Source organism: Stegodyphus dumicola, chromosome 1, assembly GCF_044657685.1.
Source record: "Stegodyphus dumicola isolate Sdum_Otavi_A_Nest chromosome 1, ASM4465768v1".
In the NCBI taxonomy this organism is placed as follows: Eukaryota; Metazoa; Arthropoda; class Arachnida; order Araneae; family Eresidae; genus Stegodyphus; species Stegodyphus dumicola.
In genome coordinates this window covers 59,758,009-59,772,334 of record NC_140768.1, presented here as the reverse complement: position 1 = coordinate 59,772,334, position 14,326 = coordinate 59,758,009, and the positions used below count along the sequence as shown (strand labels likewise).

Sequence of the window (14,326 nt, the reverse complement as noted above, 5' to 3'; positions counted from 1 at the left end):
AGGAAGCAACTTACTTAAAATAACCAAAAATACTTTTGACTTTTTTCTAAGACAATTTCGTTGCTTACTTAGATTCTACATATTTCATTTGGATTATATTTTTTATAAACAAATTTCAGATAATTTTATGCTCAAAATCAAAATATATTTCACTTTAGCATTCAGATCCTAACTGGAATAGATTTGGTGATGCATATAATTATTTCTAGTCCATATAGGAAAGGTGTACTATGCAAATTCATGAGTTTCTTGAATAAATTACAGGAGTCACATAACAGACATATTAGTCTTTATTCATTTATTTTGGCTACAAATATACACTTTTCAACGGACATTTACCTTTTATTTTCAGCTTTGTTACATGACACGCAAGGTTGTTGAGTGTCGCTGCATAGCTGGGACACCTATAGCTGTCACGAGGGCAAATATCGTAATAGAAACTACGTCTAAATTCAAAACATAGCCATCTTAAAAATAATTACACAATATATATTTTCTTTGGTGTTACATCAAATATAACACGAATAATATGCACCATAATTTGCAGCCAACTGCCAGAGTAACACTCAAACAATACATAACAATAGGTTTTCATTGGCAGTACGTCAGTTTGTAGAGGTTTCATCTCCTAAACAGAACTAAATTTTCACAAAGCATGAAAATATTTAGTGGATTTACAAGAAATTTCACCATGATGAGCATGACTGGAAATTATCAGTTGGAAATTTTTGTCATAAGCACCGAATAATTTAATGTTTCAATCTGGTGGCTTAGCTTGAAACTATTGAGCTAAACTAGCTTGAAATTTAGCATAATTAAGTAAGAGCTACGTCAGTCGCGGATGCGCAAAAATGAAGATGTTAGTCTATTTTGTAACATTTTTCATTTAAAATATAAGGGAATCTTAATAAAAAGGCATCACACCTTTTGTGTTTTTTAAGCAATGCGTAAAACACCTTAAGTTATAAATAAAGATTCTAAATTTAGACGTCTATAGATACGTTTCTTTGTTGTAAATGTAAATTTTCTTTCTTATTGTTCTATAATTTTGCTTTGCTTTAAAATATTTTTAATTTTCTAGCTAACGCATTTGTAAAAATATGATATCTTTAGATGTTTACGCATACCTAAAACTTTCAAAATGTTGTTTACTGGCTATTATAAACGTACAAAAGTAGAGTATTAATAAGTAAGTCTTCAGAATGTTAAACGTAAGTCGATATCGCATACTTTCTCATCCCCACCTTGTTCAAGGGTTAGCAGTACATAACCTATAACAATAAAATTTGTTATCACATAGAGAAAACCACAACACTCTTAAGCCCTGTAAAGCTATGAACATGAAAGGTTAGTGAAGATAAGCATTATGTGTTGTTTCGTAGCCCATTTACTGCTCTGATTTGCTGTGCATAACTCTATGAATTACGGTAAAATTTAACAATTAACAGTAAAATTATAGTAAAGTTTAGCAGTTATTAATTTAATTAAGTAACTAATTGATGCGACTACAATTAGTCTATCATGTGACCAATTTTTACAAGCCAATTTTTTTCAAGACTGCAATTTTATACTGTAAGTAACATCTTTTAATGTATTCTATTTTTAACTTTAGGATTTATTTAATATTGTCAGTTATGTTTGGGATATTATTTTTATAATCTGAAGTACTTTCAAGAATGCTTGAATCTATAAATGATGGTTGCAAATACTTTGATATGCAAGAAAAATACACTTATATTTTCTGAATTAATTTAGTCAAATAAAATGAAAATTATTATTACTTTCGCCTGGCTTTGCTGACGTCAACAAAAATTAAATTTCAAAACATTCTAAATCTCGCATTATTTTATTGTTCAAGAATTTATTTTGTAATTGTCAAGCAAAAGTTTAAAATTCCTATATTTTGAATTTTTAAAATAGGTCTAGTAATTATTTAAAAAATTCAAATAAAATAAAAGTAAGGAACTTTAATATTTAGTTTTAAAACATTCTGAACCATATATAAAATAACTAATAACTAATAAATAATAGATTAGAAGATTTCTAAAAGAGGTAAATATGTATTAAATAATTGTAGTTAAATGAATTTTAGATATGACTGACTATCCCACTCCCTTAATCGCCATAAAAACTTTAAAGGTTATCTGAGCAGATTTAAGTTGGGTTCAGAGACTTTTTATGATATCAGCTTCGGTGGCGAGGAAAATGTTGAATATGTGCTTTTTCTGCGTTCCAAATTTGACAGTGAAAAAAAGATTTTAAAACTTGGCACGTAAAAATATTAATATTAACTGATCTCCCGGTTTTAATCAGTTTATTTCCAAGAGAAGAGTTTTTGATTATTTTTGTAAATTAATTGTAAATTATTGTAATCCTTCCTAAGTGTTTTTTAACGCGTACTGTTTATTTTTTTTTGTATTGTGTTTCCATGGTAACTTCAAAAACTGACAATAGGCAAAGCCAACAAACGAAAATATAGATATAGAAACCGCATGTAAAAATATCTCCCATTAGGAATGATTTTTATATAAATAACTTTCCATGAGCGTAAATTTGAGATATATTGCTCTATAAATATTATTTTAAATTTAATCTGTTTTGCGTATAATGTATGTTAAACATGCGTTTGTTTTCAATAATCTATAAAGTAATTTATCGTAAAGTGCGATTGTGAAAACTGCACTGTAAAAATTGATAAGGATCATCGTACTGGCAGGCAGCTTAATCTCTAAAAATATGCTAAGATAATGCATTTCTTATTCGCTAAATTTTACGTTAAAAGGATGTACCAAGATAATTTGTCACTTATTCGTATAGCTTCAAACATTTAGAAAAATGTGAAACCATCTTATATAATAGCGATATCAGGATGCTTCGGTTATTAAATTTATTCGTATGTCAATCAAAGTTTTATAAATAGATAAGTGCTGGTGTATTTAGTACTTATTTACGAAATCAGCAAACAAACTTCATCATCATATTTTACGAAACAGACCATTCAAACGCGCAATGCATTTTTTAGAGATATACTGCAGGAGTGTTTTAAAGGTTTCTATTTATTGCTTCTTTATTAGTATTCTAGTATCTTTAATGATTTGTAAACTTTTACTTAGAGTGCAGGATTAAAAATAATATTATCGAAGACATCTTATTTCAAAAAGATAAATTGAGCTAAATATTATAACTGGTTATTGCGCTTGCGTGTAAAATCATATAGTTTGGAAGAAAGTACTCTCACATTTTCATACAGAAATCTTACAAATTCAACTGATACAAAAATCAGGATGCTACTCGTGTTCTGAAATTTAACGTCTGCTTTTCGTGGATGCCTTATATTGTCCATAACTAAAGGAATCGTTCCAATCATAAATCACATTTGTTGAATAAACGCATTATCAATAATTATTCCGTAACAACATTTCATTACGTGCTTTTATACTTAAATTTTAAATTGCTTATGTACTTATTATATTAATTAACTATAATTATTTATTATCTACCACATTTTGTTTTTATACACGTATTTGTGTTGATACTTATAATTATATTTTTATTTTTATTGTTTTCAGTTATTTCTGTGATTTAGGGAAAGTTTCCAATTCGTTACCGTGTTCATACTTGTTACGATTATTCATACTTCTGTTATATTACATTATTATCCCTATCAATTTCTTAACCGCGTTATTTGGAAACATCAAATGAATAAATTTATTATTACTGTGAATTACTGTATTACTAAATAATCTGCATCATATTTCCAGATAAAAATTTGTTAAATGTGTAGTTGGAATTAAATAACAGATTTCTAATGTTAAGAAACTGCATTCCTATCGGCTTGCTTTTCTTATAGCAATGTCTGATGATTGTGCACGTTTTATGATATCAAGTTATCTGAAAACATAGCTGTTATAACGCTTCAAAAGAAAAAGGTTATAAATGTAATTTAAATTTAGAGCCCTTCAGGTTTAGATATAGAATAAAATATGCGAATTTGATAAAATGTTTGTAATTTAAACCTTCGCCATACTTATTGGAACTGCTATGTGTTTACAAGACATTCTTTAAAATTTTGTATGTACTGTTGTTTACATTACCCGAAGACAAAATTCATGTTGAGTGAAAGCTTTTACATGATCTTAAACAGGCAAACTTATCCTTAATTTCATAAGCAACATTAGATATACTTTCTTATTCTTAGATTCCAGTTTCGCAACTTTTATTTAGTTTACATTGTAAAAATGATATACTACAGCTTTTTCCTTCTTCGTAACATTCGATGAATAGTAAGTTTCTAAATAATGGTCCCCAGCTCAAAGATATCACAAATAAATAAATCATTTTCATGAACTTAAAGGAATGAGATAAATTTGAAATAATGCGATTAATGTTGAGACGTATACGAAGAAAATTCATGTTCGGATCTAAAAAGTGGTAAATGTTAGAAATACCTGTCTAAATCTAGTACTAAACTAAGTCTAAATAGCGGTTACTACTGACATACTTTTCTGCAACTATAAATAGTAGAGTATGAGTTGGCAAACAGTCAAACATTTAAATTAGGCAATGTTTGTTCTAATATTCAAATAAAAATTCATCATAACAGTAATCTTTGATGAAAGGTTTCATAGCATATTTAAATATTTCACTAAAAACACCTTACCAGAGGTAAAGGATATCTAAAATCAGCAGTTAATAATTTACTAATTATCTCTTGCGGTACACGCAAAAGCTATCATAATGAAAGTAAACATATCGAGAATTTTGCTTCAATTGTGACCTGATTATGAGATTTTCTTTTTGTTTGAGCACAGTTTATAGCCTTTCCATTATAAAATGGTTGCTACAATAAATTTTAAATTACATATAGGATTCCATAAAAATACGTCGATCATATTTTAATTGCCCATTGTCTGCACCTGTAAAGCTCAGCATCCGAGAACGTGGTCTTTGTGGTCGGATAAAGCTCATAACGTTCCCAAGTGTAAAAGTTTAACTTCTTAAGCACAGCATTGCTGTTACAGGATACATGAAGGGACATCTAGAATCGATAATGATTCCTGAGATAGACATCCGGAAAGTTCTTTAAAATTCATAATTTGCTAAGATCAACGTTCATTGAAAAGCCCTCAATGATATTCAGTAAACATACATCGACAATAAAATCAGCACATTCCATTTTGACAGTACAGTAATCAGAATGATTACAATATATATATCACTGGTAAAAACAAAATAATATGATGTACAAAACGTAAAGGATGGGATTTACTACGAATGATACAATCATTTTATCATCTCCAAGAAATGCAACAGATTCCAATGTCGTTCTGAAGTTGATGACGTTACATATTGGAAGTTAATGGTCAGCAAGCCAACTGCCATCTATATTCCAAAAGGCTTTCTGCTGAATCAATTCTATATCAAGATGGAATTTCTTTTATTCAGCTATGCCAAATGGGTAGAAAATGACGGCGAAAGCGTGCTAAATGATATTTTTGTTTCGGTCCAACTCAGGACAGAGATGATGACCCCTTTGGGGGCGCTGAAGTCGCCGCTCAGTGTAGCGGGCTGTTGTTGATACTGCTGTTGCTGTTCTCTGGTGAGACTAGGAATCGCCACAGTCGAAGTTGATGGGCGATTTCCTCATCTCTATCATCTGCATGATGCCATTCTCCTGGGGCACTTCCATCGCGGCTGGGACATAGGTTGTCCCGGGGATGCACTTGGAGCATTGGCGACGCAAGGCTGGGCGTTGGCGGGAAGCTCGGCACTTCACGGCGAAGCGAAGCTCCTCCGCCATCTCTGCACACAGGGATTGCTGTAAAAGTGAAGAAAAAAACGCAAGCATAAAATGTCTAACTCTAAATAAAAAAATTCAAAATTAAGCTTTAAGAATTGAATTACAAACAATATAACATTTTTATTCATTTAAGAACAGTAAAATTTTATATTTCATGGATATACAAATCTGAAAATTAGAAATGGTTCAATTACGGAGCTATTGCTTGGTATTTTTAAACTTTAAATAGCTTTTGTTCAGCTATTTGTATTGATTAAAAATCCATTTTGATGGAAATACAACATAATGCCTTTCGATGCATAATGCTCTAATTATTCGTTTGCAGGTTATCTAAGCATCGTGCCAAAAAGTCTTTTTCTAACGAGTAATCAATTCTTACTGAAAACTTGGTTTTCGAAACGGAGGTAAAGAAAACATAACATAAGTATTCCAAAAGACGATTTAATTGAAAAATTAAGGATTTATTTTGACAGAAATTAGTCAATGGATGGAAAATATGAAAAAGAGGAAAATAAAAAGGAACTTAAAAATGAGTTACTATAATGTGTAGACGATTTATTAAGACTACAAAACTGGTTAAAATTGAAGAGTTAACATACAGAGTTCGAGTCTTTCTTTATAGTCAGTCTTTATATTGCACATATGTATGTTTTTATACTGTGCAAATCAATATTGGCTTGGAGAAAAGAAAAGTAGCCGATATTTTCAGAATTTATACAAGTTTTACCATTATTTTAGGTAAACCTTGCTTTTTAAAACATACCGCTGTAAATAACATACGTCCTTTAACAAATCTCTGAAGATGTTAATTTTGGCAAGTGGTTTTTGGATTAGTCATGTCTGTTAAAATTCCTTAATTACACAGATAAACAGAAATTTAGTTTACTTGATTTAATGGCTGAATGGTTGAAAAATTCATTTTCTACACATTTCAAGACTCCCAAATTATTGATTTTCAATTACTATGCTTGTTACACATATTACTTTGTCGTTATTTATTCAAAATTTTATTTTACAGCACGTTACTTTCTACGGGCATTTTTTCACCGAGTGTCCACTGTTCAAATAAAAACCAATTAACTATTCACAGCTAAGATGCCCGTAACGCCCGTGCATTCAGAGATCGAGAGATCGCTCAAACTCCTACATTTCTACTTAGTACTTTTCCCATCACTTTAAGTGCATGGCTCCTTGCTTTCGACAGTTGTTAAATGATATGCCAATAATTCATTTAAAGTTATTAAGTAGCTCTCTTATTTGGATGCGCCTTTCTTTTACTTTGCTTAGCGTCAAAGTTTAGCTACTGATGCTCTCAGTTACAGTCCTGTCCTAAGGGCGAACTGCACTCAATGAGAGAAAGCGGAAAGATCCCCAAGGGAGACGAGATCACTTCACTTATGTGAGTTATTGTCAACGCTGTAGCAGTCTACTAAGCAGGAGGGAGGAAATCTATTACCACAGAAATTCCTATATATGGGAGTTTCAGATGTTTGAGGGAAACATATGGTGGCCTCTGTCGATGCGAAAGAGTTAAAGAATGATAAATGATGGATAGCTGTAAGTTAAATTATTGGTTAATCATAACATAAGTTAAATGTTAGGTTGAAACACAGATGATAATATGTCCTGTTAGCAAGCATCAGAATTTGTATTTTAAAAATTATTGTTACTCTTTGAGTTAATAAAGTAATGTATTATTTTTTCTAATTATGTTTCTAAATCTGTTCTTTGGATTATTGCTAAAATTACAAGAAGAAATTTTCTTTTTGAAGCAGGAATTTTTTTTTTTGTATACATTTTTAGTAATTTATGAAGGCTCTTAATTTTTAAAAGTGTCAAGGACAACCTTTCAAAGAAGATGAAAAAACTTATGGGACACAAGAAGATAAAGGGTAGGTGCAACCGATAAAAGCCGAATATCACTGTTTGTTAGTGTTGAGATCTTTAACAGAAGGAACTGTAATAGCGTGAAACTCTTATTTCTTCCAAAATGATATCGCTTTTTTGACATACCTGTTTATAACATTTAATAAACCCAATCTACATTTGAAAGTAGATGAGTTAAATTTAATTAAAAAAAAGAAAGACACAATGGATTTCATGGAAAAAACATTTCTTTTTCTGTTCAAACGAAATCTAGGCAGAGGTAAATACAGCAACTTTCCGGCAATGCCAGCAGTCTCTACAAAACAGGGTTTACTTATTCATTGCTAACACTTAGACGTTTCTTCGTGCTGATTTTACTGAGCGATTCCAGAATGTTTTAAAGATGAATATACCGAATTGGTATTAGATCCTTTGCCAATGTAAATACAACAGAATCATCAAATTTAGATTAAACTCACAGCTAACAAAGAACTAAAAGTAAATTTTAGTTACTCTCCCTTCATTGCATTTGTCTCAGAGTGGGTTAAATGCAGTAGCTAATTTGCTGTCTAAAAAACGACAGTTTTATATTCGAGTCTCATATACACATGCATAATGACACTCTCCTTGTGAGACACTTTCTTGGGGTAGGAGAAAAATCGATTTTCCAGTTAGATTATCCTGCCTATCAAATTGATTTATTGTCTTCTGATGTCTGACTGCTTTGAATATTCAAGCAGGGCTGATGAGATGAAAAAATTCGATTATAACTGATATTTAAATAAATATGATTCAGACATTCCCTAAACAATATTTCGAAAAACGATTTCTGAGTCTGATTAAAAAAATGCCTTTTCAATCAGTATACAGAAGCACAAGAAGTACTTAGGCCACTACGGTTTGTCGCTGCTTTTTGTCTCTAGGCAATTCAGGGTCATTTCTTCACGCCCAGTTTATCTCATAATGATGGTAATGACAGTTGATGATCGAGTCCTCTAATTGGTCTCATTTCACTTCTATTTAGCAAATTTCGCTTCTCGAAAAGCGTACTACAAAAGGCTAACTTGAAGTATAATCCCAAATGAAGTAGCGAAAATAACGAAATTAATAGCCTTGTTGAGATGACGACACATGTTTACGATTGCAAATGAAGAAGGGTCGTACAGGCTTTAAAGTGCTTATTTTAAAGTAACTTTTAAAGTGCTTATTTTAAAGCTTATAGTGTGTGTTGTACTGAAACGTGTCCACCTGTACACAGCTCCACACGTACAATTTAAAAGGCACGTTTCGGTAAAAAGAACTGCCACACTTTCTGCAGTAAATTTTCTCTAAGTTTGAATGATTACAAATGAATTCTTCTCAGACAAACATTGAACATCATTATCAACATACATTCATTTCATAATCTGCAGTTGACAAACATGTTTTAATTTCGTATTCTAAATTTATTAGAACTGAAATAAACAAATATTTTACATGAATTCTTTCACTATTAAATTCAAACACAATGAATAAAATCTAAAGTATATAAAAAAGATTAAGTTATGACGTGCATTGAGAATTTCCATGTTTTGATTACGCAGTTTTTTTATTTTTAATTGTTACAAATAAGCAGCTACAAATTCGACAGAGTACAATATTTCACGCTAAACTTAAACTTAATAACAGCTTTTGATAACATGTCAAAATTATTGTTCATGGCATTGACATATTAATTATGTTTTCTAGTAGAAAACAGGTTTGGGAAAATTCTAAGACTGGCAGCCTTTTATACTAATATCAACAGAGTCTGGCATCACATTTCTTAGTTTTTATAACAAAAGATAATTCTTTTATTTTAATTTGAAACTTGTTTTTATAATTTTTGATTTTTGTGCCATGATAAATCTTCATGCTTTGGTTCAATTCTAGATTTTGAAGACTAAGAAAACCAAATCATTATTTTCTCCGTTACGTTGATTAATCTATTATTAATCAACATAACGGTGTTGACTTTTCCTTCCAAACTGCTATATTTATAGCTTGATCTGCATATTTTAATATTTATTAATAATTTTTGGCTTTATTTATTAAGAAATATTCAGAGGAAACGAATCTAATGCGTTCATTTGCAAACACTCTATGATTTAAGAAACCATTCTATGAAAATAAAAACATTCGTTCAAAATATAGCAAAACAATTTGAATCAATAATGCTTACATTCAAAAATTTACTAGGTCTAAATAGCAGTGTTTGAATGATTTTTATAACAGCAACCCTAAATGCAATAAAGCTTAAAGACTTAAATACGATTTAAATGATTTTAATGTGAATTGATATTTGAATAAACACATTCAGTTTCTGCTTTTCCAAAAATACTTTAAACATACTTATAAAGTATTAAATCCTCTATTTAATGGATCATTTTCTCATTATAATATTATTATTTTGAATAAACATAGAGTGCACTGCAATACCATTTGTAATGAATTTGGCTCGTGTTTTGATAATGTTTTGATAATTGTGAAGTTTTGATAATTTATTGAAGTTTTAATCATAATCCTGTCAACACATCCATTTTTCGTATGTCTTCTGGAGTCAACACAGATCATATGAAACAGTATATTTCTTTGTGTGTGTCAGGAAATGAATTTTACAAGCAGGATTAGCTGGTAAGGATCTTGTGTCAGTTATTGATGGTTCGAAATAATTGTTAAGATGAATATTTAAATATTTGAAATAAATTTATACAAAATTACTCATATACAGATAGCTTCAAAATAACCTTAAGAAATTACATAAATAGATAACAAAGTTTTCTTAAAATAAATTCTACGAAAATTTAATTCTTTGTGTGTAGTATTTATAACCAAAGCTTCTTCTATCCCGATATTTAAGTTCTTAACAATTATATGATTATATTCAAGTAGACAGTACACATTGAATATTTTATTATATGAATAGTTAAAATATTCTTACTCTCATATTTCGAGATTTCAATTATATATGTTCCAATAATATTGGCTGTTGAAATATAGCTTTGAAAATAATGTAATATAAATGTAGTCATTATTATTAAAACAGGCAGGAAGTAAGTAACCATAACTTTGAAAATACAGCTGAAAACATTATTGACATAACCAAACAGAGGAGCTTTTAGCCATTTTAAGCCCATGTTTATGTATGAAATAACTGTTATTACCCAAAAATAGAATGATGCATAAATATAGCTCATATAAGGTGAGGTAAATGTGGATGCTATGTGTTTATTACAACAGTGTTACGAATTTTCGTTAAGTAAAATTACTGATTCCATGACTAATTTCAGTATTTGATTCTAATGAGTGATGATAGAAGATTCAACAAACTACATATTAAAAGAAATTACACTAGTCATTGATAAATGTATACTGGGTTATCTGAAAAGTTATGACGAATTTTTCTGTGCTCTTCAAAGGTTCTTTATTTGTATAAAAAATATGATGAGTAAATAGTGCGTACCCCGTTCTGCTTGACAATGTTTTTTCTTTAATGAGCTTCGTAGTTCTTCATTCACAGTAGAATTTAGCTTTATCAACGAAATGCTAAAGAAGGTGCCTTATATATATGTTTACGGCTTCAATTGATATGAATGTTATACTGCAAAAGAAATTTTGAAGACAGAGAAATAAGTGAAAATCTGAGGGCATAGTATCAGGTGAGTACGATACGCAAGGTAACACTTTTCACCCAAACTGCAATAATTTTTGTCAGTGATAAAACTTGCGTGTGGTCTTGTTGACATACACACAAGTTGACTTCCAGAAACCACGAATCAATCTTCCAGAACCTCAGCTCATCAATCGTATAGGAACTGCATTCCATCCCGTTAAGGCGAGAGTGCATATAAGTTTGATTAGATGATAAAAATGATTAGAGTTTGTATGAAAAATGTTGCCTGATCCTGTACCCTCAGACTTTTACTTGTTTCGCTGTCTTCAAAATTCCTTCGTGGTATAACATTCAATTCAGATGCGGCCGTAAATTAAGCACCTTGTTTAGCGCTTCGCTGATAAAGTGTCTTTTGTGAATGAGAAATTACGAAGCTCATTGAACGAAAGCGAAACGTTATCGAACATAACGGGCAATATATTACCGAATAATCTTGGTTCATTACATAAATAAAGGACCTTTGAAAAACGCAGAAGAAATGGGTCATGATTTCTCAAAACGACAACCTAGTAACATATTTTGCGCCTCCTAAGGCCTGTCTTCCCTTCCGAAAGCCTACTTAAACTTCTTAGACTGTCTCATCATACAGAAGAACATATAGATACGGCTTATATAACAATATTTCATCATGGGTTCTGTCAGCTACTTTCAGTAAATGATAAGCTGATGGAAAAAAGCCAAATAAAACTTAAAGCAAGCAGTTTTGTAGTTTTATTCTTTGATGCAAGTTCGTAGTAAAAATTTGTTATGCAACTGTAACTTTGTTGTATGATCTAGTATTTGTTTTAACGTGGGAAGTGGTTCATCCAAAAACACATCTTATCTATGAATTACTTAAATCTTATTATATTAGATAATATGATATTAAAAGTAGACTTTTTCATCAGTCATTTAAAATTATGAACGTGAATGTAAGATAAATTAACTAATTTTATTTAGTATGTAATAAAATTTTACTCTAAATTACTTAACTATGGAAGCGGAATTTTAATTTAATATCACGAACAGAGCTGGAACCGAACATGAAGCATGAAGACACATTTTATTAACTGATATCTATAACATTGAAAATTGCGGAAATTCTGCACAAAAGTTAAACAAACGAAGAGAAAAGTATGAAATTGTTCTTGATAGATACCGAATGCTGTGTGTTATAATGTAGAGCACAGTCAATGTGAATGAATGATTGCTACTGAAATCAGTAATACCATATGCGATCGAGTTATCTTTTCAAAATTTTAAATTTTCAAGGGCCCACCAGCGGCCGAGCGGTAAAGACGCTGAACACTGGTAGTTCGGTCTGAGGTTCGAATCCCGCGAACGGGCTGGCTGCATGGGCGTTTTCGTGGTTTTCCCCATGTGTAACGTGTATACGAGCCAGTTTCCCTTAGAAAGTCCTCCACGAAAGGCATCCCTCCCTTTAGGCAGATAGCCCTCGTGTGCTTTGCCATAATTAAATACATCAACATCAACATCACATCATTAAATTTTCAAGACTGAATTTTCATTCTTCCGTATATTAATGGTAAATAAGATATGAAGTATTCTAAAAGACCTTATAAATATTATTGATATCTAATGGGGTATATTTTAGAAATAAGGTTTTCAATAAAATCATGTAACACGTTCATTAGTAAGTCAGCTCCAAATACAAGGAATATAATTTTCGATTAATGCTTACTTTCTTTATAATTTACAAAAGCAAGACATGTAAATAAATGAAAATTCAAACCTTATAATTTATTTTACCTCGGTATGTTAGCTACATATGAAAACAAATTATCTTAAAACTTCTTTGAAAAATGTGTGCCAAAAATTACAGATTAACGAGAGTGTTGTGTTTCATGATTCTAACTATCCAAATATCAGTCAGTTTCAAAATTTGATTTTTATATCTACAAATAGTTCTAAATTCATCAGCTGATGCTTTGAGTTTTTAAGCATCTTCGACCAGATTTTTATGTTACAAACAGTATTTAACACCATGGACAATAAGCAAAGTATAATGAATACAAATTATTGAAATTTTCTGAGAAATATTAATATAAACAAAATTTCACATTCAACTTTTATGCATAAGTTTCTACTTTTCACTTTAATATGCATTCAAATTCAGGCAAACTCAAACCATGCAGTTTAGAAATGTATAATAAATTATTTAAAATCTACAAATGTAACCAATTGGTTATCATTATAATGATGTCAAACTGTACTTTTATGTAATATCGAACCTTTGCATTTTTTCTTACTGGCAAATTCGTTTAATTGCATCTAATTATTTGCTATAGTATCTTAATATATCTAGGTGTTTTCGCCATATATTAGAAACACGTGCGGTTTTAAATTGTATGTAGTATACTGGGCGAACTTTAAATTTTGCCAGACTCTATCCATTTATTTAAGATTTGTTAAGCGCTTACCAAAAAAAATTATTTCAAGTAAGTTCACAAACAGAAGTGCAATGTTATTAACATGCTAAATTTTTAATATTTTATTACATATTACTCAAATTTGTTTTTTATTAGTTGTTTCAATCGTTGACGTTTGAGAGCTCACTAAACCATGCACATGCTATGCTTATAACAAATTAAATAAATAAACAATTTTACTAGGTCGTGTTATATTTAAAGTGTTTTGCAATAGCCTTATTCTGTCACATGCTAAGTTTCCGGATAAGTAAAAAATAACTTCAGGTATGCAAGTATTTTCCATGCTTTCTTAAAAAAACTCTATTCTGAAATAAACACACTTTTCCTTTCCTATAGAAGTTGCACCAATGGTTATAAAATAATGGAAAACCATTCAGTAATGGAATTTTCTGCCTGAAAATGATAATGAGTAGCAGAATCTTAGCTAAACATAAGCAAAAATATTACAATCTAACATTATTAGGCTTTAAATTTGAGACATCTGCTGATAAGTGCAACATTAATTGATATTTTTCAAGTCGCTGTGCATCATCAATTTCT

At 30.3% G+C, this 14,326-nt stretch overlaps 1 protein-coding gene across 6 annotated transcripts in view; it reads right to left on the bottom strand.

Moving 5' to 3' along the window:
• Positions 1 to 274: 274 nt before the first annotated feature.
• LOC118187950 (glutamate receptor ionotropic, kainate 2-like) overlaps positions 275 to 14,326 on the bottom strand; it is a 588,918-nt gene continuing 574,866 nt past the window's right edge. For all 6 annotated transcript variants that reach the window (XM_085815148.1, XM_085815167.1, XM_035358255.2 and 3 more), the window contains one exon: positions 275 to 5,818. In XM_085815148.1, coding sequence (XP_085671274.1) covers positions 5,556 to 5,818 — 263 coding nt within the window. In that variant the 3' untranslated portion in view covers positions 275 to 5,555. The remainder of the gene's footprint in view (positions 5,819 to 14,326) is intronic.